Source organism: Drosophila eugracilis, unplaced genomic scaffold (genome assembly GCF_018153835.1).
Source record: "Drosophila eugracilis isolate 14026-0451.02 unplaced genomic scaffold, ASM1815383v1 contig_2088, whole genome shotgun sequence".
In the NCBI taxonomy this organism is placed as follows: domain Eukaryota; kingdom Metazoa; phylum Arthropoda; class Insecta; order Diptera; family Drosophilidae; genus Drosophila; species Drosophila eugracilis.
Window position 1 is genome coordinate 4,032,429 of NW_024572964.1, and position 27,508 is coordinate 4,059,936.

At 38.3% G+C, this 27,508-nt stretch overlaps 1 protein-coding gene across 5 annotated transcripts; it reads right to left on the reverse strand.

Moving 5' to 3' along the window:
* Window positions 1-11: 11 nt before the first annotated feature.
* LOC108108029 (calcium-binding protein E63-1) lies at window positions 12-27,164 on the reverse strand. Of its 5 annotated transcripts, none has more exons than XM_017215899.2 (7): window positions 27,023-27,164; window positions 22,125-22,163; window positions 22,007-22,046; window positions 10,825-10,968; window positions 3,768-3,918; window positions 3,549-3,697; window positions 12-1,804 (listed from the first exon to the last, which is right to left on the reverse strand). In XM_017215899.2, exons 2-7 carry the CDS (start codon window positions 22,161-22,163, stop codon window positions 1,782-1,784), a joined length of 546 nt encoding a protein of 181 aa, XP_017071388.1. In that variant the 5' UTR covers window positions 27,023-27,164; the 3' UTR covers window positions 12-1,781. The 5 variants fall into 5 exon arrangements, with proteins under 5 accessions (XP_017071388.1, XP_017071386.1, XP_017071391.1 ...); XM_017215897.2 differs by lacking the exon at window positions 27,023-27,164 and adding an exon at window positions 24,673-25,091; XM_017215902.2 differs by lacking the exons at window positions 22,007-22,046; window positions 22,125-22,163; window positions 27,023-27,164 and adding an exon at window positions 20,127-20,356.
* Window positions 27,165-27,508: the final 344 nt, after the last annotated feature.

Here is a 27,508-nt window from a genome sequence, read left to right on the forward strand (position 1 = left end):
TAAAACATTCATTGAGCGTTGGTGTATCGTTATTTATTATGTCACATCTCGTTATCCGACTTGCAATCGCAATTATAAATTATGAAATTATTAATATACCTAAACCAAATGTCTACCACTTTAAGTACGCATACATAATGTTTAAACAGTAATAGTGTATATAAGTAGTATATTGTTGGGTAGGTATATAGTCCTGCATATAGTTGTTAAGCACATTTAGAAGTCATAAAAAACTACTTGAATTGAAGTACATTTTTGATTAGGTTTAAATTTGCTTTGCCCTTTGCAGTCCTGTTGTAAATACCATACAAAAGTTGTGGTTTCCTTGTTTTGCTTGCCTTGCGTTTGTCCATTTTGCTATTTGTACCTTTGACCTGATTTATATTTGCTTTACCCAACTTTATCCATATAGTGTTTTTAAATGTAAATATATATTTGAATTCTCGTTTCACTGATTTTTCAAAAGAGCACTTTTGTTAAATATATTCTTGATTTAATTTAATTCTCTGTTCATTATTTTGACTTCTCTAAATTTTTTTGTATCAAAAAAGGGCATACCAAATCAATAAAAACTTATTGTTTGAAACCGCAATGCCTTAAATCGATGAATTTAAATAGTTGTACAAAATTATTTTGTATTTCTTTGTGAATTATCTATGGGACGGCAATATGCAATGGACTTGAATTTCGAAAATAAATTTTAAAACGAACGAAAAGAAATGAATAAAATTGTAAATTACTAGACTTTGAACTATGTCTTCTTAGAACTCTGAAATGTTCTATTCGGGTTGTTGGTTATTGGTAAATTATGTTTTCATTAACATTTAATATAATTCTTCTGGTTTTTAAGCCTAATTAGTACAGCTGTTAAAGCATCGATAATTCTTTAAAGATGTTTTGCAATTCTTTTAGTTTTTATAATCAATATTAATATTGAAATTTTCGATGTTTTTACAGCTCTACCAAGTTATTTCCCAACTAAAATTAAATCTTCTCTTTTCTTATATAAATTGTTAACATTTATTTCCTTAGTCTAACAAATTTGAAACAATTTTTGTTTGTTTTTGGGGTATTTGAAACACGCATACATTGAAAGCAGCATAACTACAATAAAATACAAATATATGAATCCACTTGCTGGCCTTCTCTGAATTTGGATATATATTTTTATTGTAATTTTCATTTGTAATTTCTCCGTTTGCCTGCTCTTTGTTTTCGCAGCACCCTAAACACAATATCACTCACGCGCTCAGACTTATCCGAATATGCATTTTATATGTTAAATGTTTTTGTGTGTGTGTGTGTGTGTGTGTCTGTGTCTCTGTGTGATTTAAATCATTTTCGACGCGAAACGTCTACAAAAAATAGTCCTAACTTTTCCATTTCAATTTTTCCACATGCTGATTTAACTTAATTCATAGAGAAAATGAATAATTCACTTTTTACAATCGACAAAACTTCGAAACTAATTTACATATGTATATGTTTTGTGTGTGTGTATATGTGGGTGATGAAACTAAAACATTATGGGTGTGTGTGTGGCCTGCCTTGCACTTTTTTCAAACCCTTGTATAAATAAGTTTTATTTTTTTTTTTTTTGTATAAAATTTCAAACAATTACGTTCTGCACATTTTGTTGCATTATTATTTTCTGCTTGTCTGAGTATATAGTATTCTTAATAGCTTAACAATTATGCTGAAGGGGTAACTCGGGGTGCATTCCACTCGAAATTTTCGGGGTTACGGGGTTGACCATGCCACCTTTTCGGGCGTAAAACTGCTTAGAGCAAAAGTCTCGTAAATTCTGAAATTAAAATAGGTAAAATGAAAAGAGAGTCCATTAAGTATAATTGTTAGAAGAAATTATCTTGATTTTGTGGAAAATATTTTAAATTAAGTTAATTTTTATAACTCACTTCATTTTCTAAATCTCAACCAAATAAACCTCTAACTGCTAACCAGTTTAATGATCAAATTAAATGAAATAAACCTGCAGCCAGTCAAAGGACCATTTCCCTTGACAGTTTTGTCCACCGAGGCAAAAACAGTTTACAGATGAGATATCCAAACTATATAAGCTGTCGCCTCTGGGTAATCACGCCTCTGAAAGAACGAACTACGCTTTTTTACGTGGTGGTCCCCCGGAGGCGGCGTACGTGTTGCTCTGGCCAATCGACCCGTTCCACGGCCAATTCCCAACAACACTGCTGTGTCAGCTAAATGGAACGGACAACGTTGCGTATACCGAATAACGTATAACGTATACGCAACGTTGGCCGTTGTCGATGCCGGTGCAAAGTAAATAGCGTGAAGGCAAAGGCAGCAAAATGAGTAAATAAATTCCAGATGCCAGCAAACAAATGCGGGCTGCGGGCAGCCGAGCCTTTCGAACTTTGCTGAACTGGGTGGACTTTGTAGGCGGGCGGTTTGCTGCTGACATGTCAATGCGTTACAAGGTCAAAGTATCAACTAGCGAGGCGATGGCATATGAACCTAATGATACAGAGGATTCCACCACAGGCACACACCTCACTCAACAGTAGCAAAAAAAAAAAACAGAAAAAACCAACTACAAAGAGGACATTCGAGCCGAGCATGTCCCAGTATTAGTTTAAGTTTATTAAACCAATTTAATGCCACGCAAGGGAATTCTGTGCTGCCTTTTTTTGCCATTAGTGCAGAATAATAAGTGGGTGGATCTCGAGGTGCTGCTTGTATTCCACTTCATTCTGGGTCAACTGCATTATGGACTCTTTATTCTGCTTGCTTTATGTTTGTAGCTATTTGCTTTATCAAAAAGTTTTTTATGTCTAAAACTTAAGACCCCAGGTACTTTTTAACAATAACTATGTTTACAAGGTGCCTTTGAGGTGGAAAGTTCTTCTGGTATAGGAAGAGCTACACAAAATTTAAAGGGATTTTTATCTTTAACTTAGTATACTTTTTTAATGAGTTTAACAACTGATTACAGGCTGATTGATACATTGTATTCGCAATACCCTTACTACCCATTATAGTTACTGCAACCCTCATAAAGTACTAGTTCTACTTTCTAAGGACTTAATTCACCAACCGAATAAACCCAGCCAAGTCGCGAGTGGAGGGCATAAAAAACTTTACGAGTAAACAAACAAATAAACCTTCGGCCGTATTAGGTGAACTCCTGTTGCTGTTACTTGAGGTTAATAAACTTTGTTGTCGCCGTATTTGTCTAGCTGATTTATGGGCGTAAGGTTTTCGGTGCGTAGGACAAATATTGACATGAGTTTGCCATATTTTATGCCATCACTTGATTAAGGCTCAGACAGGCGCAGCTGCAGTAGAAGCAAGAGCAATTCGAAGTTTTATATTTTCAAAAATCCTTAAAAAATGTAGAATTTCAAAATCAAAAAAGGATTCAAGTTCGATCTAATGGCTTAAAAAAAAGTAAGTGGGTATTTAAATCCTAATTTACGACTGATTTGAATGGTCTATTTTTGTCGGTGCACACATGTCCTTCCATGCGAACGCCTGCGTCAGCAGTGTCCTTTGTCTGCGGCTGCACTCACCCTCGTAATTGATGCGCCCGTCCTGATCCAAGTCCGCGATGACCAGCAGCTGCTCCAGCTGCTGCTCATTCAAGGGCTCCCCAATCATCTCCATGGCGGTCTGCAGCTCGTCGCGCGTTATAAACCCATTACCATCCCGATCGAATACTCTGCAGAACGGAAAATCCAGATTATCAGGGAGTTTGAAGGGATTGAGGATATGCTAAACACTATATATACCTAAATGCTGCTATCAAGTCCTCGGTGACATCATCGGCCTCGTCCACCGGCTTGCTGTCCTTGCTGTCCTCATGTGACTGCTGGTCGTCCCGCAGCGCCTGGATCCTGCCCACCCACTGCAGGAACTCGGCCTCGTTGATTAAGCCATTGCCTGCGAATCGGAAGAGAAGGAAGTCTGGCTGAGAAATAGGGTCTTAGGAAATTTCTGGAAAATCTAGACAGTAAGCAAGTGCAACAGTAGGGTTTTCCGGCTTTCCAGTGAAAACATTTTCTGGCTGCAGTAATTGAATGCACTCAGAAAAATGATTGGGCTATCCTTTCCATTTGCAGTTTAAAATTTAAAATTTTGTTCATTTTTGATGCGAAAGTTGGTTACCGCAGATTTTCCTCTCACAATGACAAAATTATGCCTATAACTTAGCCAATAATGGTCTGAATATGGAATGTGATACCTTGCTAATCTCGTAATTAAAATTCCAACAAAACTGTGTTCACAGTTTAAAATGTGAAATTTTGGCCGTTTTTTCCAAAAAAGATGATGTTACCCCTTATCGAAATTGCGAAAATGAGTTTTCTCAGATTTTCCCCTCAAAATCTCAGTATTATTGCCATAACTCCGCCAATAATGGTCGGAATATTGAATGTGATACCTTGCGAAACTCGTAATTAAAATTCCAACAAAACTGCATTCACAGTTTAAAACGTAAAAATGTTGCCAATTTTTTCATATTTTGATGATGTTACCCCTTACAAAAAATTAAGAAAAATGTCAAAAATTAAAATTCCCAAAATCACCAAACGAATGATGAGGAAAGTTTGTTTCGGTCGTTAGAATCACAAAACAGTCATTCTCTTAGCTCTCCGTCTTGTTTTGACTAAGTTATAGGTATGAAATCGATAAAAAGATAGCGTTTTCTGTCAGAAATCATAAGTCTGATTGTCTCCCCAAAATATCACAATTCTTCCCACCGAAAAGCCAAACACGAACGGAGTATGGAGTGTCATACATCGCTGGAATCGAAATTAAAATTCCAACAAAACTGCATTCACAGTTTAAAATGTTAAAATTTGTTAATTTTTTGCAAATTTTGATGATGTTATCCCTTATCGAAAATACGAAAATTGGTTTTCTCAGATTTTCCCCTCAAGTCTCAGTATTATGTCCATAACTTCACCAATAATGGCCCGAACTAGGAATGTCATACCTCGTTGAGCTTGTTTCCCAATTCCTACTCAAACTGCATTCACAGTTTAAAATGTCAAAAAATTTTTTATCTTTCTTCAGTGGATTTCGTAAATCCTAAATATAATTATTTCCCGTGTAAGAGCTGCTGGTAACATTTTCCACAAACACTTTTCTGGGCACAAGAAAAAATGCATTTTCATTGTTGGAAAATGTTTACACGCCTCAATCCTTAGCAACGAGGACATCCTTTGTTGGCAGGATATGCTCGGAAGGCTTCCTCCTGCGCCAATCCTAATGCGCCCAGGTGGTGGCATTGTCAGAGGCATTTCCGGCTGAGATCTCTGAGACCATTAACAATCCAAAAAAAAAAAAAAAACGAAATAGAAATAGAAAAAATAGGAAAACGAAAAATCAAAACCAAAGCCAAGGGAAAATCCTAAGCCGAAAGCTGCAAGTGAACGCTCTCAGTGGGAATGGCTCAACTTTCCTCTGCCGCTGAAACTTTTATAATTAAACGTAGAAGATACGGCGTCCGGAAAACCTTTTGCGCCCTGCTCTTCGGCCTTGACCTTCACTGTGATAACAAGAAAAAAAATAATAGAAAAATATAAAAGGGAAAACAAGTGAAAAGGAGCTCTCACTGTGCGAATAGCAGCGAAAATGAAGTCCAAATCTGTGATAATCTTCACTCGCATAAATTTCGGTGGCAAGTGCCATGGGATGGACCAAAAAAAAAAGGGGGGTTTGTATATCATCTCGCTTTTTCATCTCTAATTGCAATTTGTTTGACCAAACCGCAACCATAATTAGAATTGCTAATTTATTTGTCTGTTGAAAGCAAAGAAATAGACTAGGGAAAGATTACATAACGAAATTAAATCAAATGGCAATAAAGAACACAATGAAGATGGTTTTAAATCAGGTTTTAAGGGAGTGATTTCATAATTTAAATAAATTTGCTGTCTTAAAAATAACCAACGGAGAAATAATAAGTAATAAGTAAGTGCTCCTTACTCTGCAACATACTCTAACCCATTTTCCCTATCATTTTCACGTCTTCTAATTAATTTTACGCTCCCTTTTAGCTGGTTAAAAATACATCAAGTGTAGAAAGCCCAACCGCAGCCCTTTTCGTAAGAAAAGGTTAAGGGATTTCTTTTTCAACTGGCAGAAAAAGAACTGCTGGTAATTACCGGAGGACACTTCGTTACTCCCATCATTCAGGCATCAAAAACGCATTAAGGGTCAAACAACCGAATCCGGATCAATTAGACAGTGCACCCAGAGAGTTCCTTGGCCTGGGGCCAGCTAGCAAAACAAAGTTCCACACTCAACTCTCTGGCGGAATACAAATATTGCTCCATCGTCAACATATCAACATATCACGATGATTGCTTTGGGTATTTGCTCATATGTTGCCACCCAACATGGTCATACATGACCCATTATTGTCATCCCCAACGACCCGAATGGTTTGCCATCTTCTTCCTTTATTTGCCATTTTCCTAGCGCAGTTTTCCCTTGTATTCTTGTCGCCCTGACATCTGGTTGACATTTGTGTGTCGGCGCTGCTTGGAAAATATTTTCATTTGCGCTTAGCGGCTTTCATCCTACTTGGAGGTCCCTTTCCTTTCCCTTTCTTAAGCGGGACATGTTATTTCTTGGGATACAGGGTAGGTTTAAGCTATAATATTCGAATTTTTCTTATAAAAAATAATAAAAATAAGTTAAAAATTTATGGTCTTCTTCAGTATTTAAGGAATAAATAAAAATTAAATATTATAAGCCCAAGACAGGGTATCCCTGATCAACTCTCTTAGTTTCCTTCTTCTAAGGACTGCGGGTTTCGTAAGATTCCCTCCCATCTCAAGGGCCAAGACCCCATTCTTGAGAGGCCTTCCTTTCAGATGTCTTCCTCTTGAGCTCTTTTTTTTTTAAATGCGAAAACCAAATGCACATTATCTCTATCTCTGCCTCTATCTGCGCCAATGTCTGTGTCAGCCTGCGAAAAGGACAAGTCCAAGGATAATGAAAATGGCTTGGTTATGTATGTATGTTGATGTTGACGTTGCCGCCATTGTCATCGTTTGTCGTCCTCTTTTTTTTTGAGCCATAAGGACGAAGGCGAGGGCGTTTCTGGCTGCGACTGTTTGTCGCACATTTCGGTAATGTCCTGCATACAACGTGTCCTGTGGAAGAGCGCCTGCCACATACATATGTCGGTGCTCACTTGGCTCGTTAGGCAGAGCAACGAATTTTCAAACTTGACCTGCAGTTGGGAGCATTCCTTGGCATTGATCGATAGCTGAGGAAAGCAGAAAGTTTTTCAAGAATACGTCTTATATTTGTTAAGTTACCCAAGACTTAAATGGAGTTCGCTTTAAGCTAAAGTATTTCTTGATAGTTCTTCAAACTTAAAGCTTTCGTACTACTCTTTCCTTAACTGCAGCTGCCACCTTTTTGGATGTCTCCATTTCAATCACAGATCCCTTACGGTTCATAGGCTGCCCTCGATGAGAGACATCCAATGACAACCGGCATAACAAATGGCCACTGCGGTCTGCCAGTGCAGTCCTTTCGGGAGGTGAGAGAGGGGATCCTGCGGAGAAATGTGGAGGTGTGTGGCAACAACTTCATGCCAAAGTGTAATCAATTATTGGCAAATGTAGCTGCTGGTTGTAGCTACTGTATAGTAGCAGTAGTAGTAGTGGTAGGTGACCTCATGCCATAGCAAACGGAAACGGAAGCTAGCCCGGGGGTTTTTGTGATGGGGGAGGAGCCACCACCGCACCAACCATGTAAGCCATGGAACTTGTTTGATTGTTGCTCTGCAGTGAGACGACATTTGCCCACATTTGGGCTTGTAAAACAGGCAATAAATGCTGACTAATACACATGAACGACTGCCTTTGATGGCCAATAAATTACCTTGCAGTTTGGCCATTAATTAAATCCCGTCAAAAGGCAACACTGCGTATGTGCAATGTCTGCTGGTAATGGAGGAGAATCCTCTTTGCCTTGGCCGAAAAAAGGAATGCAGTTCAAGGCAGCGATTTTTAGGACTTCAACTGAACTTTGAACTTAGTCTTGGCCATTTTCGGTGGGGATTTTATTCGTTGCCAGCCATTTTCTTTCAGCTTGCTCGGCAATTTTCAAGGAATTTTCGCTGCTGGCATTTTAAGCTGTATTTAATTTGGCTCCTGACTTCCTTTTTAGCCCTTGGTTATGTAAATTTCGGCCAGGGGTCTTCAATGAAATTCGATTAGGGGCAAATGCACCAAGGTTACTTTGGTTCGGTGGGTGGATTTCTGATGGTCGGGTGGTTGTGCAATTGCCACGACAGTTGTTGCTAATGTGAAGCCCAGTGGTTGTGGTTTTGGCCACGGCAAACTAATTTAACATGGCAAAGATACACAGACACACACACTCAGAGAGATTCCCCGCGGGCCTGGCTTTGACAGTTAACAACTTGGCTAATAGGAAATTTAATGGCTTACAGCTGGCGTTTATGTGGATTTAGCGCCTAATAGCAGGCCGAACCACCTGCAGCCACAACTCCCAATACCAATTAATTGTGCGGCCTAAAAGCGAGCTACAATTATTTTTAAATAGCGCTTAGAGCTCAGAGAAGTAATAAACTTTTAAATGGCAGCCAACATAAATTGTCCATGCTCTAGACTTAAGCGGCGATTGACCTCAAAAAACCGTGGAAAACTCGACCAGAGAAGCAGTGGAAAAGCGCAAAAGGAAAAACTGTTGCTTGCGTGCTTCGCGTTCAACGAATAAATAAGGCCAAGAAAAGGCTCTGCCAGGTGGTCACTTAGCAAAGTCAAAATGGCTTAATCAGCGTCTTCCCGGCCCATTTTATTTAGGCCCCTGTCCCTAGAGAGTGTCATTGAATCCTCAGGAATGTTAATGAAGCCATAAAGTGCACGCTTTAAGCTACATTCTGCCAGCTTGGTTGGGCCTTAATCGAAGTGCTGGCCAAGTGAATATCAAAAACAAAAAACAGAGTCAAGTATGTCTTTGTCTCTGGTATCTTGAGGCCATTTATGGGCAAAGTTGCTGGCATTTTATGTTGATTTGGTAGCCTTTAATGGGGTCAAGGACCTTCTCAATATGCATTTTAAAACAGAAAAAGTTTGGTATTTGCCAAGCAAATATTGGAGATTATTTATGGCTTACGTTGTAAACTATCGAAAAGTTCAAAAAACTGTTAAAAAATATGTGTAAATAGGAAATTTGATTTATTTTGGAAAATCCCATAATTTTAGATCGGATTTGTCTGTAAATTCCATTGAATTTTGGCAGCAAACAGCACCCTTTTATTTTGTCTGTCTGGCACATGTTGCTGCCTGTGCTCCGAGTATTGTTCGCTGTCAGCTTACAGGTCTCCCAGAGGCCAACATTCACACACACACACATGTGGCAAGGGGCGTGTGCAACACTCGTCTGCTAGTGGCAGGCATCAAAACATGCCCCTTTCGCCGCAGGACCCCAGGATGCCCAGGACTTTGCTGTCCTGTCTGGAGGGCTGTCAGCAACAGTTGCCTGCTTTTATATGATAAATGTCACTCGCCCGCAAACCAATTCCCATGAAAATCCCCGTGGCCTTTTCCCCCTAAACGTGACCGAGTTTAAATTTACAGCATAACCGGTGCAAACTGCAGACTATCGATAAGAGCACCTAATGCAATGGACAAATATTTGAATTACCTGTGAAGCGATTAACCGAAACTCAATTAACAGTGTCGGGCAAACAAAAGTGACACAAATAGGCTTCTGGCCGCACGCACTATCTTTAATTTATGCCAACACTTGCAAAATTGCAATGTCAACTAAGTCATTAGTTAGCTTTTAGGCTGGTAAAGGTTATGATAATCAATCTATTAAATACTTCTATAAGGCATTGATATAAGTTGCTTATCATTTCTGAGACCTAATTACTTACTCCCAACTTATTGAGCTTAGCAAAACTAACTTTCGTTCAGTGCACTTTATTAAAATGCTGTCTATTTAAGGATAAGTCCATTATTGACGTGAACACGTTTTGACCACGACAACAATTGCATTTTAATGGAGGAAATTCAATTTTCTGCCAGGTTGCCCTAATTTAATTTTAATATGCGCAACTGGACAAAATTGATGAATGAAAAATAAATAACATAAATTTTCTGCATCGCAAGTGTCCTGTTCACCCTCCGTTTATCTTCCAGCATTTTTATCGGGCGAAGGAAGTGCTTTTACAGCTCTCTGAGTTGGCTGGGGAATTTATATAATAAAAATTGCATTTCCTAACGAGTAAATTAAATGAGAAAAACTTCAGACGCCTAGGGATAGAGCAAGAAAACTGTGCTGTGAAAGCGGCTTAAAGATGATTCCTTAGCTGTCGTAATAGTTGCTTGTTATTAAATTTCCCTGAAAGATTGCCATGTTACGGAAAGTTTATTAATAAACGTGACAGTATATCACATAAATATTGTATTTTCATAACATTCCTAGTTTCCTTGAAGTTTAAATCACTTTAAAAACATGAAAAACTCATATTTGTGACATTTTGTTTACCTCTGGGAAATTAATACAAAAAGGTGACTTTTTCAAGCTATTTATTTGTGTCCAGCCTGGTCTTAACTTGATTAAATGCTGGTAGAACCAATCGACATGCCTCGGTGGGTTTAATTAACGTCTCCCCATGGCGCTTCAAATGCCAATGGTCTTTGTGAATTATTAAAAGGGCAGACAAACAAATACTTTCACGGGGACAAACTGTTGCACTTTGTGTCGTCCACAGGTTGTTGGCAAGGTGGCCAGGCGGAAGGGACGAGGACCTGGGACTGGGCCACATGAAGTGGTCCCATAAGTGGCACTTACCTGAGTGGCTCGCCTCACGTATGAGATCGTGTATGAGTTCGTCACTCACGTTTATGCCCAGGTTCTTTAGCATAAACTGCAGCTCGTTGGCGGTGACGCGACCGTCCCGATTTCTGTCTAGTAGATCGAATGCTGTGCGTAGATCTGAAATATTATACAAAACACAAAAATAAATCATATAGTTAGTAAGGGAATACGAAAAACGTTAAAGAAATTTACTTAATAAATTAAGTAACAGGCAGCTAAAACAACTTTTTTCATTAAGTTTCCAAAGAAGCTAGTTTAAGTTTATCAGAAATCTTTCACATTCCATTGCCACTTCTAAGAAAATACATTTATTTAATCCTCTATGTAGGGCTTTTCCCAACTCAAACCACTTTTGTTTGTGGTTTTGCTCAGTAGGACATTACGTATGCGACGTGTTAGCCACAACAACCTACTCAGGCCACATAAGTATTTGCATAACAGTTGGAATGAAATGGCGTCTCTCAATCCCAAAACGCAAATTTGCCAAAAAAAAATGTTTTTGGGGGTGGTAAAATGTAGGGCAAGCCAAAGTCGTAAAATGAAAGAACATTTCTGTGGAAATGCGTGATTTGTTTTGGGGGAAAACTCGCGTGCTTGTTTTTGTTTGTTACTGCATTTGTAGAAATTATGGTACGCGCGAAAAATACAAAAAAAGGAAAAAACAGCGCCCATTGAAAAATGCTTATCGTCTGGGGGAATTTTCTTGTTTTCCCGCTGAACAAACAAAAAATAATCGTTGCATGCTTCCAGGCTAAGACGGAAATTACTCGGGCTTAAAGGCTCATTCGGGATTTGTGGTGGCTGTTTTTTTTTTGGTGTTGTGGGTGTTGCGAGCGGGGTCCTTGCACAATAATTAAGGCCTTGCGATGGCCTTCTCTGCGGCACGCCAAGAACTGGGATTCCAAGACCAAGACCCCAGTCAATGCCTTGCGGCCATAAAACCAACGTCTGGGCGCCACAATGCCAAATCGATCAAACTTGCAGTCGGCCTGGCAGAAAGCGGCCATAAATATTGCCATTTAGCCAAAAACTTATAATTTTCCCAATCGCGCATAACTTTGCGTGCAATTTGCTATGCAACTAAGTTGGATCAGTAGGGTAATGGAGGAAGGCAGGAAAATTAAACCGATTTGCAAGACGCCCCAGTTTAGGGAAACATAGATGATAGGTGGCACAAAGTTTTTAAGCTATAAAGTTAAGCTTTTAAGTTTGAATTTTGCAGAAAAGTTTTTGAATTCATTCATATTTAGAATTTTGGAAGAACATTTTGCAGGAATGAAAAGAAATTTTATGGATTTTGTAGTGAAGTTTTCTGATAGAGAAGGCTTACTAAAGGTTAAAAGTTTATCAAACCAAAAAATATATATTTTTCTATGTGTAATAGAATTAGAATGCAAAAGGAGAGCAAAAAGCAATATTATCCTTTAAAGGCAGCCGCCCGTTTCTGGCAGGATTGCGATGGAAAAAGGGAAAATGGAATAGGGAAAGAAGATATGCGAAAATTGCATGTAAATTGCTTTGGGCAAAGCCGCTTTTCCACCAGACCACGCCTCTTTTTCCTCGATTTTCCATTTCTCCCCCTCCCGCCCCCTCTCTCTTTTTCCCCTTTTCCGGCGCATGTAGAGCACTTCCGTTGGCATAGCTTTTGTTAATACGACCACACACACTTGAGCTGCTATACTTGTATAGTTTGTAATTGCACACGTGTTTATACTTCAAATATTGACACATTGACACCAATATTTCACAGTGCAGTGTCTGTAGTGTCTGCAGGTCGTATGGCAGGAATGGAGGGAATGACAGGTGTCGGGACACTGGGACGTATTGAGGTTAACCCATGGATCGGCGCATTTGATTGGCATCTAGTTAAGTTGATGTCGCCGCCTCGATGCCAGATATACTCGTACCTTATACCATATGCCATATATATATATTCCGAAGCACAAACGAATTCAAATTGGTCTGTTGCTCATTCCGACTTTTATGGCGTTGGCAGTGGATTGATGATGGCTGCAGTGGTTTCGATTCAAATTTGTCCAAAATGAAATATGATAATTTACGCCATTTCCAAGGAAAATACCTTTAGATTTGCAGAAATTTAAAAGCTTTTAAAGTGTTTAGTCATAATTTTGCAAGTTGTTTCTTTCGGAGAAAATTCTAATAATTTAAAGTCAATTTTTGAACAAATAACTAAAGTAACCATATTAAAGTAACTCATACTTATACTTATTATCCCCTTGCCTGGTCATTAAATCCCTTTGGTGATTACAGAAAACAAAGGACTTTCCCCTTTGCCATTTAACTAAATTGTGAATTAAACTGGACAAAGACGCTGGACGGGCCAGTGTTGGCACTAGCAATTAGCGAAAGTTTTATAATTGGCTTATTAAATCGGAACAAAGACAAACTTCAGGTTCCATCAGTTTAGTCCGCGACATTTCCATGACAAAGTCAAAGTGCGATGTGGCAGAAAGTTGGCCATCTGTAAGTGTCGCTGTAACTAATTGAGGCGACAGCTCGGGGGCTTCGCCGGTTCCTCGGAATTTGCAATTATTCCTAGGGGTACGAAATGGGTAGAGTTTTCCCCTCCATTATATTCCATTGCACTTGAGCAATAAAAGTTTTTCGGGTTGGTAGTAGAAAAGGGGAGAGGGTGGAAAACATTTGTTGTTTGCCCTTGTCTGTTTTGGTTTGTCGCTTATTCTTGGGTTGTCAATGAACTTGATAATTGCATTGCATCGCTCTCGACAGACCCTTTATATGCCTTTGGGTCCTCCCCTGAGCCTCGTTTTCGGCGACTGTGTATGTAATTGAGTTGCCAACAAACTTGCCAACACTTCTGCGAAGCGCACAGAGGAACCCCAATAAATTGCACTTGCACACTGTGTGCCTGCCGTCGTAAATAACGCTTAAAAAGTGAAAAGTTTTTTAGCTCCGAAAACTTTTGCCATCCCACACACAGATATTGACGAAGGATTTGGCCAAACTAACAGCTAAAATAAAATGCTGCGAAGGGAATTGCTCTATGCATAAACCACGGCGACCATGAAATGTGACTTAAAAGAGGAAGTGCCAGAGTTGGCCATTCTTTTGGATTTTGAGACTTTTATCAAGGTCACGGATTTCTTGGTCTACTGTGTGTATTCTCTCTGGGGTAAAGTTCTGAAAACTCTTATTAAATTAAAATCTTTTTAACCTTTAAAGAAAATATTACACATATAGTTTATACCTATATCTATATTTAGTTTAGTTTAACTCTTAATTAAGTGTTTATTTGGCTCGTTAATCCAAACCCTTTTATTTACATTCATTTGACATTTTAATCTCGCTTTTAAACAAATCCCAATTGTTTCTAAATTGCAAAACCAAAGTTTCGCCCTTGTTTCGCGGATTTCCATGGCTATTAATAGCCCAGCAATAAGCAATATTAATCCCCTTTTATGTTCGCACTGAAATCAAATTATCCAGGACAAAGGACGGGGCTTGAACATTTTACGCGGGCTTTTCAACACTTCAAACGTGTCAAATTGAAGTGGGCGTGGGTGTACGTTCAAGAGCCTCTATTTGTCACATACAAAATGTATAGAGGGAGTATTAGGGGTGGTAAGGGGGAGTCTACAGAGTACAGAGTTGAAAACAAGTTGGCAAAAGATAGGAAAAAAGCGAAACTATTCTGTGGAAAAAGAGAAAAGGAAAGCGGAAATGCTAAAATTGGAGTTCTGAAACTGACTTAGATTGGATTGAGTCGCCATGAAAGTAGTTTCTGCCTCTGATTTGCATTGAAATAAAATAGAATAATGTAGATAGATATAATGCACGAGATTGACATTGATAAGAACCTAAATAAAGGATAATCTGCCAGAAACATGGTCACTCACATATGACTCCCAATCACAAGGCAAATCAAATATAAGTCACAAACCTCTACCTAGAAATAAAAACTTGAGCAAATTCTAAGTAATAATAATGAGAAAGTGAAATAATAAGGACTTTGTCATCGGGTGGCAAAGATAAGATATTATGGTGTATGTTAATACAGAACACAGGGAAACCCAACAGAAAGTTATCGTGTTGATTAGATTGGAAATTCCGTTGATTGTGTTTGATTGTGCCTCGCTCTTTTGTTTGTGTTTCTTCGGCGAGTGGGTGTACGATTTGGCATGACACACGACTTTGTTTTGTGAAATCGCTCCCTGCCCTAATTCATATTCCAAATGTTGTTCGCATGCATATTGGTTTTCAGTGATAATTGGCCATATCAACATCATGTGCCCGCTTAGCACAACCATTAAAAAGTGCGACTGAGATAATTGCCATGGCAAAACAAAGTAGTTAATGAAAACTTAAAAGTTAAATTTATAATCACAAAAAAAAAGAAGTTCGATTGAGATTATTTTAGCTTGTGGTTATCATAGAACTAACAAAACTTATTGTGCGAGAAGAAGAGAATAAATTATTTTCCATACTTAGCTCACCTCGCACTTGACTTGCGATTTCTTTGTGATCCATTTCTGTTGTTTTTTCCTTCTCGCCTATATCTATCTATATAGTATTTATAGATTTAGTGTTTTGTGTTATTTTCGACGCCCGTCTGTTTGTTATTAGCTTAATGTTTCTTTTTTGCTCTCCCGCAATTATGAGTTTTGCGTTTTTTTGCGGATGTGTGTACTTATTTGTGTCTCTGTTAACGGGGCGTATGAGTAACGCCAGCGATTTGTTTAGTTTTCACTACTTAAACAATGATATGGAAAATGGTTTTGAAATCATTACTGGATTATTGTTGATCTTGGCCGAGCAGCACACAATTATAATCAGCCTGATTGGTTTGGCTTGATGTTTTAATTGCAATTAATTACTGAAATCACAACCGAATGAGGTCAAAATGCCAATGTGTTGTTGGCCACGCGTTCAGGGTCAGGGTCTATTATATTCCTTTCAATTCCCTTCTTGTGCTCTTCTCCCCACATTGCGCCGACACTTGTCGGCTTTCCTCAATTTATCGCCCGTCACTCGCTGAGTTTTCACAGACTTGATATTTCAATAATTATGCAGCCTGACAGCCATTTCTCTTAAGGCCAGTAAATATACGTCTGGGGCGATGCAAATTGAAAGTTTTATGACACGAACAAGAGAAATATGATGGCAAATTAAGCGGACTTAGCTTTGGGGGTCTAAGAGGTCCTTAAAGAACATCGAAAACTGCGGTTTGGAAATTTTAAATCGTTTATTGATAAATACTTAATAATTTTTTTATCTTTTAAAACAAACTATTACAGCGAAGTGCATGAAAGTCAGTGACATAACAACTTCTTCTGGGGTTCTGGCTGTCCTGCTTTCAGTTCCTTGGCTTTTAACTTTTAGTGCAGACGAAAGGACTTGTAGACGGACACTTCAAGGCCGAACGTAACGCTTCAATTACGCGCACTGAGTTCAAATTGGCGGGGCTAGTGACCAATATGAATGGGAATTTCCAAGCCAAGCCAAAGGCAATAACTATTTTGATTTTTAACCTTTTAAGGAAACTAGAAAATCAGCTGCTCTGGCCAAGAAATTCGAAGAACTGATAGCGATTAAGTTAGTGTTAGATTAAAGATAGTGAGATAACGGACTGAAAGTTCGGTTATTTATTGTTAGTTAATTTCAATCCGTCGCGACTTTCTGCTCGCGCCGACTTCGAAACTGAAACTGAAACTGAGCGCTATAAAACGGAACCTCATGAATGGCAGCCCCATTGGCAGTAGGTTCGTATGTGCCACCCACCCAACGATTCCCGTTATCCGAAGATTCTTCGGGCGCCCGAGACTTCGGGACTTTCTGGCTTCGTCGAAATTTCATTCATCGCTGGGGCAACCAGAGAATTCTTCTCTGTTTTTGTTGCTGCCTCTGTTTTCATAACGTTCTTCGTCCCGAAGAGAATGTGAGGCAGGGAGAGGGTGTACACTCTCTCCTTCAAATTGGAATGTTTTTTAGTGTTTTCCCTTTCGTCTCAACATTCACGTGACGGCGCTCGCTTTTCTTTTGAAGGACTTTTCGGGGCTTTCGCTTCTGTTTTTCATATGAAATATGATAAGTTTGTTCACTCGTCTGCCATTTGTGCATCTCATTATAATCGAATAACCATTATGATTTCATTTTTGATGATTCAAATTTTTTAATTGGTGGTAACGATTGTATGTTTGATCAATTTACATTATTTCTTATGCGTTTCAGAATATTATATTACTTAAATGCTTCGGTGTTATCAAAGAAAATAATATGAATATGCATATGAGATATATTTTACATAAAATTTCACATATATTATATATTTTGAATATTCAACGTAACCCCTTTTCTTCTATTAAGCCCCTTTACAAAAATATTACTCATACGCCCTCTGCTTGGGAAAGCCCCTTCTATATGGAATCTTTTAAGAATGCTTCCAGTAACCTTGCCCCAATCACAACAAGAACAACAAAAACAAATATAATAAGAGGGGCAACAACAAAACGCATTCTGTGCAGCATGCAACAACAATACACAGATGCGTTCCTGTGCCAATGTAGTGGTGTTCTTGGAGGGGCAATTTACGAAGTGCTCTGATTCTCTCTCACTGCCTATCGGCTGGAATCGTAAGGAAAACCGACTGAGTCTCTCTTTGCCGCGCCATCTCACTCGTACTGCCGCCAACGAAGCCCGTTTGTTTGGCTCAGCGAATGTGAGGAACAAAACAAAATGATGGAAAACGGATTTGTTGTTGTTATCGCAGGCAACGGCATTTGTGTGAATCTGCCAATGAGTGGAAGAGAGTGAGGTAGGGTCAGAGAAAGAGAGAGAGGGCAATACCGTTATACGTAAGGCTTTATGCAACGGTATCGCTGCATTTTTATGTAATTCTCAATTAAATCGCATTGTCAACTTACGTGTCGTATGAACCTGATAAATACGATTTATTTGGATTTTTCTGATAAAAATGGAGAAATTTCGGTTTAAGGTTGAACTGCTTGTTCTAAGATTATCCTAGGTTTTTAAAGCATGCTTTTCGGTGCCCTTAAAATCCTTTAAAATTCAAAAATATCTTTTAGAAGGAAACGCGGTAACTAAACTTTAACCCTGAGAAATCTCTTCCTCGTCAAACAATGACCAGTTGAAGGAACTTTAAAACAAATTTCGGTTTCGGTTTTCCCTTCCGACAAATGAGCAGCAATCCCTTAACAAAGTCCTGTCCACTTTTAAAATTTGACTCCTTTCTCTCTTTGTTGTGCCCCAAAACACTTTTGCTCTCGATTCCCCAGTTCGTTCAACTCCCGGCAATGCAAACAACTTTTTAATGAAAATTAATTGGGAAAACTTTGGGCAGCCAACAGAGTGAAATGCAAGCTTAAACCAACACCAATCAGTTAACTCTGGGACAGATGGATGGATAGAGTTCAGAATATGTGCAGCTTTATTACTGCAGGACGATGGCCTTTTCATATTGCAGAGTGAATCGATATAAACCAAAAGAAACTGCGTCGCAAAAAAAAACTTTTTCAGAAGGCGTAAATTGTATTAGGCCCGGAGTAACTAACTAGGCGGGTCCAAAAACATCACGAACGCCTACGAAAAAACGTGGAAGGTACGCAAACGAAGTCACGTGCCACCGCCAGAGGGCGCCACCCACGCACACTGGAGTTAGTTAAGAAGTCGGCTAAGGACCCTGATTCTCTACTTAATTACATTCACAAAATAAGGCAGATAAATCTATTACACACAACGCGGTTACTTTAAAAATTTATTTATAACTGATAAATCATTTTTAATACTTCTTAAGAATATCAATTTTTGCAGTTTAACTGCGCGAAAATGCATCATAAATGTGGCCTTTTACGAGGGCGATTGCCATTATGGACGCGTTGGCACTCAATGCTTTTTATCTGCGGCTTCTCTTTTTTATGGGCCGTCAAAAAACTCAAGGCCAGTCATCTGTTCCATATAGAGTTTTCCACCCAGCAGAAAGTGCAGTTCCGATTCAATGTCCTGCATTAATATGCAAAAATCAATCCGAGGGCCGCTGGCATCGTCAAAATCTTTCATACGCAGAACGTGCCCCCTAAAAGAGTTTCGCAGGGGGGGTTAAGAAAGGGGGTTCGTAGGTTGAGGGTCAAGGACACGCACAGTAACAGGCTACGAAAAACAATTTTTCATCTCGCTTTGTTATTGAATCCATTTACGTGACCGAATTAGCGCTTTGTATTCATCAATTTCCATTTTTTAGCACTCATTTCAAATTTTACAGTACATAAATGTGAAAATTACTTGGCAATGCACACTGGAGAGCTTAGAAGCTGAAACGATTTAAATTTATGGCTAAACACTTTAAGGCAGTCATTGATTTGAGTTCATTTCACAAATTAATTTATTTAATGAGCCAAGGAATGATGGATTCTCAAACATATTTCCAAATTTAGGGACTTAAATAAATCAAATTGAAAGTGTATACAAATTTTCCAGTCAACAAACTCTCTCATTTTTCACTTCTGTGTGTCGTTTGTTTTCGTTTTGGCTAATTGTCTTGCCACTCATAACTCAAGTCGAGTAGCAAGCCGAGAATTCTGTGTACGAAGCTCAAAAAACTGCCAACGTTGCGTAACCATAAATCAAAATGCAGGCGTGTCCCAGAGAAAAGAAAAAAAAAAAGAAATACAAATAAATAAAAACTCGCAGAAAATATTACGGCTGCCTTTGACTGTCAGGTTTCATCAGCGGCAAAGTGGCAACAAATTAACTGCCGACCGCCCACTTGCCAAATACACAACCACACAGTGAGATAATTTTTCCAGGCGATAACAGAAAGAGATATGTAAAGGGAAAGGGAGATACACTGGTAATAAATTACCTAAGGAAGGCCCTTTTGACTTGTAATTCAGTAATGAGAAATAAATAGTTAACTCTTGTTTTCAGAGTTATTTTAATCTTAGTAAGCACTTTTAACTATATAAACGTATATAACATGAACTTTTTAAATTAAGATTCTTCATATCAAAGATATACTTTTTAAGGAATTTTAGTTTTTCACATTTTTGTCAGTGTTTAGGGCCATACGTGTCTCGTTGACAATCGTTTAATTAGTTTTACAAGTGTGGCGACAAATTGACACTGCCGATCTATCTCCGAAAGTTGATTGCTGTTTGCAAATTAGTAATATTTCGACTTGCTGCGAGTGCTCGTACTACCACCGATAACGATAGCGATTGACTAAAGTTCGCTGTGGGCCGTACGCTGGCCAAGTTGGCCATGCATTAACTTATACTCACACTTATCATCTTTGCTCATATTTCCGAAGCGCAAAAGACGCTAATTTGCCAGGTATATGAGGGTTCGTTTTCGAACGTTTTGAAAAGGGTATAAAAACTCGGCACTATCTAGCGGGCAATCAATCAGTTAATCAATCAATCAATCAATCTCGGCTGGGGAGAGACACTCGAGGGGCACTTCCGACCGCTACATAAGCTGGCGATACTCTGCGAGGGCGCGAAATAATAATGCTGCAGGAATGCCAGCGTTACCGAGCGATTTATCTACGAGAACTCAACTCCCAAGATAATGGACTGAAGTGAAACGAACTAACCAGAACCCAGCCGACTTTTGCTATATTTTATTATATTTCATTTGGGTGATAGCACCCGCCGCTCCCCCCAGATAACTAACTGACTTATCAGCCGGATGGCAGTGCCCAAAATCTGTTTATGTGGGTGTTTACTATATATATATATATATACACGGTTATATCTGGGATGGTTTGTCCGATTTCATTAAGTGCTAGTCTATATGTCGTAATGGTATTTACTCTCACTCGTATTGCTCTTCTCATTGGCCTTATCTTGATTCCAGTTGTCTGATTACCGGAGTAAGACAATCAGACACCCTGAGTGGGGCCTTAGCCCAAAAAGCACCTGTGTATGGGTCGTCTTGATATTGTTATGAGATATTGGGGTAATACTAGTAGTTCTATAACTTAAAAAATTGTCATTTTATAGGTGTTTATTGTTAGAGGAGGTGTGGCATTGAATGCTCTAAATATTAATCAACAGTTTTTTAGTTTGATTTATATCTCTATCAAATCTTATGACTTGAAATTACCCACAATTTGGCAACAATAAGACCCATCCCCTGCCCGTAAATGACTCATGCGATATACGATTGTTTTCTCCGTAACTTTTTTCCACTTTAAGGCCCAATATTTGCTGGAGATCAACAGCTGAAGGCAATGTCAAATGAAAGTGCCTGCCCCGATTTAAATATGACTTGTTTGGCTTGTCAGCCTGGGAAATGTGTCACATGGTCGGCGGTGTGGGATCAGCATCTTATCTGATTCGTCTTCCGATTGTAAACACTTCAGTGGTAAATCCCAGAGGGCAAATTAAATTCCGAAAAAAGCTGTATGGCAGGTATGTTTTCTTGGTTTCTGCTCCAGTTTTATTTTGTTGTATTCTTTTTTTATTGAAGCCTTTATATGCCCGTTAATTGGGCACGTGATGCGAGGGTGTCAGCTATCTGCTGCCCTCTATACCCCCTCTATTCGGCTTATACATTTTCTATTATCGAATGGAAAAGGAAGAAGGCGCGTTAATTAAATTTCAACTCGATTATGGCTATCTTGATTAGATTAAAGCCCGAGTGCTGCTCGAACAAATTTCAAGATATAAAAATAGCATTAAACTCGTTAAAAAGTTGGGATCCATCCATCTTTAAGTGCCGCTGCACCTGTCCTATGAAGAAGCTAAAATTAGTGGCTGCAAACATAAATTGGCTGACATGCAAAAGGCGGTCGGCCATTGCGTCTGGCTAAATTTACGTGCACAGAAATAGAACACTAATTTCTAGGCTTGAACTGAAATCATAAACATTTCTTCCTGTGCACAGCAAGAACTTGTTCTACACCCTGATAGTGCCTAATAAGATTGTGTATACGCCGTGTGGGCCTGGCCAAGAAACGGCAGAGCTCGCTATTTATCTCCGCACATAAATTGGCTGTAATTATGAATAATCAAATACTAGATAGCACAACACCAACGTGCTTCGTATATTAACCCATTTTTCGCTGAGTATTTCCCAGAAGAATAGAGGTCACTGTGCGTCTTGTTTGTAAATAAACAATTTGTCTGCTGATTTGTGGTTTGATTTGGTTGCTTACCTTTGATTTCTACCTCCGTAAACGGTTTCTTTTTGACAGACTGTGAAATGAAAAGCCAAAAAACGAAACGAAAGTGAAAATCAAATAAATAACATATCAGAAATAATATTGTGTTTACCTTGGTGGCCCGTTTGCCCAGCAAAGCTGTTCCCAGCATCTGTGAAAAAAAAAAACAAAATAAAAACAAATAAGACATTAAATATACTAAATAAAAGTCAAAGAGTCAAGGAAAAATATTAGTTGAGAATGAAAAAGAAAATGTAGCATACTCTTGAGCTGCGAGGGAAAATAGTAAAGGTATTTTGGTGATGGCTTAAATAGATATTTTTACATTTTGTCTATGGGTCTTTTTTATTTTTGACATTCTTGTTTATTACGTTGTTGCTTGGTTATTTTAGCACCGGTTCGCATTTGTTGTTTTTCCAATCTATTTTCATTTCGAGGAATTCCGAACATCTCAACTGAGCCAAAAAGAAGTGCAAATGCAATTAGTTGGCTCTTTAAGACTAAAACGAATACATCAACCCCTCGATTAGGCCAAATATGAGAAAACTTGGCAGGGCGCAAAAGTGGGAAAACTGTTCGTGCTTCCTATTTATTTATTTCCCAATTTATTTCTCAATTACGTACTGAATGGCAAGTATTTCAACTATTTTTGATTAATTGCAAAATCAAGCAACAAAAATGGTGAAAGTGTTTACGTAAATATCTGAAAAGATCGAAATTTTTCGATTTTCACAAACAATGCGGACTTAAATTGTGTGCAAGGGGAAAAACTCGATTAACCTTTTAATTAAATCACGTGCTGATTTTTATTTACACGGGACCTTATGCCAGTTAATTAGATTTTCTTACCAAAAAGTGAGTTTATTAAAAAATTAATTATGTGTGCAAATAAGCAGGTGGAAAGTTAAATGAGTTCAAAGGTAAAATAATATCAATACAAAATTTGTATTATTTAATAGTTTAACTGAATATTTTCAAGGTTTTTAAAGAGTCACACAATATTTTTTTAAATCAAAACCTTATCAGTTTTTACTCCTTCTTGTAATCCTACTTAAAATTCAAGCAGCCACCTAATTGGTAATTACAATGCAGCAGATGTTCGCATGGCCCAAACGGCAACTGTGTAAAACCTTGGCCCAGGTTAGTTACCTTAGCCAACTCTTCGTTTATTGTCTTTAACAGTGAAAATAAATGCAGATTATGGCATTGCTCACGTGCCAAGACGCATAAAATGTAAACAAATTAATAAATTTGTAGCGAATAGCGTTTTAATGCTCGCTTAATGGCATTTTTCTTTGACACTTTTTCACGAATTCACGAAATTTTTTATGAGCCGCAAAGCCTTGCCAAGATCATAAATCTGCGGCTTGTTTGTATAAATCCAGACAGAATATTGTTGTGTCGTCAATCGGGAAACTCTGATAAACAAGTATCAAACTTTGGACCTCAAATGAAAATGCGTATAGTGTGCTTATATCACATTTAGGTAGACGAATTCAAAATATACAGATCGAAATGGAAGGGAAAAAGTTAATAATCGCTATTGTTTATATTGGCCAAGTATATATACGGCTATGGCGATAAACAATCGACTTTTTAATGCCTTGAAAAGCACTGAAGCGCATTTTGTATGCCAAAAATCTTGGACGGGCACATTAAGAAACCATTATGATGCCCTCCCGCGAAAGTCTAATTTCCAGAGAAACATGCACATGTCTATATCTATATATATATATAGATATATCTATATGCCTTTTATGGATGCTTGTCTGTACTTTTTAATTATGTGTTTTGGCTACAATGTTATGGGCTGCGACAGCGACGCCTTTTATGACTTAGAAAAACAGAGTGCAATGTTGTGGAATAACTTTATGTGAGTCTCAAAAGTATTTCTGTCTATTCAGATCTGGAAAAATATATGGCAGACAGTTCCATTTTAATGTGGCTAAATTGTAGACTTGCTTTTAATGAGTAAATTGCTTGAAACAAGGAAGTCAGTTTTTCACAATAATAGCCATATTATTATAAAACGAAATTGTGATTATAAATAAGCTTGTTAGTTTCTTAAATTAGCCATGTAAAAATGTAAAAATATAAACAAGCAGCAATTAATATCAATCAGCTGGTAAGTGGATGTCGAAATAACATCTTATTTGTTGATCAAATCAGCTTTTAAACGCTAATTGCAGCCATTAATGCCAAAATGATTATTTAAATTTGTTTAATTCCGAAAATAAAGCGGCATAAATATTTAAATTAAACTTGGTTAACATAAATATTTGACAAGAGATGGTGAAATTAACAAATACGATCTGCTATTTTATATATTTGTTGGCGACCCAGACAGGGGAATTGCCGCAATGTAGTACCAATATTGTTATTAAAATTATTTATAGCCGGTCAACGAGAGAGGGATTTAATATTTGCTCATCATAAAAGAAATGAAAACAAATTGTGTATACAACGGAGGCAGCTTTAGTGCCTGCCAGGCGGAGAATGAAAGTTGTTGCCACCATTGAAAAGCGATTAGGTAAATATTTATGCAAATGCGAGCAGGTTTTGGGCTAAAAACTCAAGATCGTGAGGGATCAGTCTATATATATATATATATATATACATATATGGGGGTTATCCCGTCGATAAGGCATTGTGGTACTCACCTTCAGCTGTTGACGCAGTCCGCTCATTGGGCTCATTCAAAAAGCTGATAACTGAGATGGGAATGAATGAGGTGCCGGTTGCGTATGAGTAATATTTTGTTTTAAATCAACTTTCCGCCTTTGTGTTGGCCTAGTTTCAGCTTTATTTACTAGCACTTGAATGTGTATTAAATGTGTTAGCACTCTTGACACTGTCCACAGTATAATTATTCACCAATAAAATGTGTTTAGTGTGTGTTTTTTTATTTCCTTTTGTCTTTGTATTTAGATCTTAAATTTTAGGGGGATTATTAATGGTGTGTATGTTTTTTTTTTTATTTCCTAATAATATATTTCTTTGTGAATCGCTTGAATTTATTTCAACAGCGCGCGCGACCTTTTCGACGATCGTCTCGCCACGGAATCCCAAACAATATTGAGCATTTCACGGCGCTTCAACGCGCTCGAAAAGCTGCCAAAAAAAAAAGCGAAAGCCAAAAACAAGTCGGCGGGAGAGAAAAGTTGAGAGCGGCATTCTCTCTCCCTGTCGGTCGTTTTTGAACCAAAAATATTGAAATCTCGCCTCGTTCTGGGATTGCCATTTTGTTAATTTTTATTTTTTGATTTATTTTCATCGATTTCCCTGCTCGTTTGTTCTTTGCCCAACGACGCGTCGTTCGTCGCAACGTTTGTGTATATGTTTTTATAAAATAAATAAAATAGAAAAGATTTTATAAAAAAATATGCAAATCATTTATCAACTACAGAAAGGCAGGTTCTAAATCGATTTTAGACTATTTCTCTCTAGGAACAACACTCTCTACATAACAAACTTAACACAACTTCATCTTAAGTGATCTCAGCGTAGCCTCTTTTAAATCTGTTCTTTGAGCTAAGTCCAGCACTCGAAAGGGTATTATATAAACAGGGCAAATTGCAAGTGTTATATTTAGTCGGACGAACGGACTCGAGTCATTCAACCCGGTTTTTACATGCAATGACAGAAAAGAAGTGCCTGTGCAATTGCAAGTGCGTTCGTGTGCCCACTCTGCGTATGAGCTATTTATACCGATCGACAAGCCGACCCGTTGGCCGGACACCTAAAAGTTGGCAGACGGCGACGAAGCTGCGGAATCTTCGATAATTTTAATTAGGCAGCTGTCGTGAACCGCTCAGATTGTTCAGGTGAGACGTCCAAAAATGACACATTGCTCATACGCCATGGGGTCACAGAGAGGTAAGGCTTCTATAGATATGGGTAATTTATTTAACTTTTCTTTGCTCAGCTGCTCAAATATGCATCAATCATAAAGTTCAGTTACAGTGTGACGTCCCTTTAACAATGAAGTAAGTATTTTTAAGGTTCCTAAATTTTATTTTCCTTGGACAACATATTAAAAATCGAACCTTTTCATTTTGATGTGAATGTTCTACATATTCTTCTGAAGTTCATTATTTATATTTGGCATATTTATATGATTCGACTTATGGAACTTGAACATCATATTCCCGTCTCTTTTCGTAAATTTTGTTCAAAGATTGCACAACTGTTTGAGAGCTGTTACTGAACTCGTTATCGATCATTGGCCTTATCAGTGAATGACTTCACACCTAGACCCGAGGGAACTTAATATGCTGCAAGAGATCTCCCATCCCATCGAGATCGGATCAGTTCAGATGGCTTCTAAGCAGAGGCAACCGGAATCGGACAGTTTACGAGCTAATTATCAGTTCATAAACATGAAAGCTTCAGCTAGTCACAGAAACTTTATGAGTTATTTATTTTTTAGGAACATTATTATTATTATTACTTTTGTAAAAGAAGAAAATAATGGTGATAAACCTTTGACGAAAACTGTGGGAACGGCGAGCGAGAGAATTATGGGAAGGAATCGGTTTGTTGCTCTTTATAGATTTCCAATGTAAATATTTACAATGTTTATTTTTAAACCATATACATATAATATACATGTTTGTAGTACATTGTGTATGCATGTTATGATCGTGCCAGATAAATATTATGAAACTCTGCTGGGTTCCCAGTGGCGGATCCCGTGATTTACGCTGGATTTTAACGGGGTGTTAATGACTCTGAGAACGGCGTTTAGCAACTTAAGTTAGTTATCGGCGAAAGGCAAACAGAAATGTCGCACTTGGCTAGGGGCTTAATGACCCGGCTGTGATATCATCGATAGACAAATATACGGCCAGTTGCCAAACGAAGCGTGAAAAGTGCCCAAGGTCGAGGGGCATACAATAAAGCGGAACTCTAACTATGCTATTGTAACTTTGAAAATAACAATAAAACAGTGTAATGGAAGCCAAACAGTTAGCCAAGTCTACAAGTAGTCTACAAATCCAGCGCACTTACGGCAAGCGGATTCTCACTGATATCCTCTTGGTCCGCAATCTTGGCCAACTCAGAAAACACACACGCGATGGACCCGAAAGACTTGGACACGCGACCTCTTGACTCTTTTTTTAGATCCGATGCTGTGGCCGCCGCGCCGACATTTTTTGTACTGGGTTCTCCGCAACGATCTGCGCTTCTGATCAGTCACATAAATATATGTGTGTCCACTAACGAGACGCGACCAAGCCCAAAACGATCATCATTTGCGTGGACAGGGAGAAATTTTGATGATTTTATGAATCACTTTGTGATGTCTCACTAAAATATGGCACTATCAAAGAATAAATATATATGTATAATCATAAAAAAATTCAAGAAAATAAAACAAATATCAAAACAAGACAAAAAACTACTTTCGATGGAGTTATCTCTCAGTGTATGTCAAACAAATGTTGTATCGTGGGTGTTGCCAACACATTCAGATGCTGTTAATGGGTATGCGTG

Bases quoted from the DNA above. Each gene is read 5' to 3' on its own strand.
- LOC108108029 (XM_017215897.2), bottom strand. From the start codon at position 24,708: ATGAGCCCAATGAGCGGACTGCGTCAACAGCTGAAG. The intron at 22,164-24,672 runs GTGAGTACCACA...TTTTTTTCACAG, and splicing joins GACTGCGTCAACAGCTGAAG to ATGCTGGGAACAGCTTTGCT. The intron at 1,805-3,548 runs GTGAGTGCAGCC...TTTTAATTTCAG, and splicing joins CGGGCGCATCAATTACGAGG to AATTTACGAGACTTTTGCTC.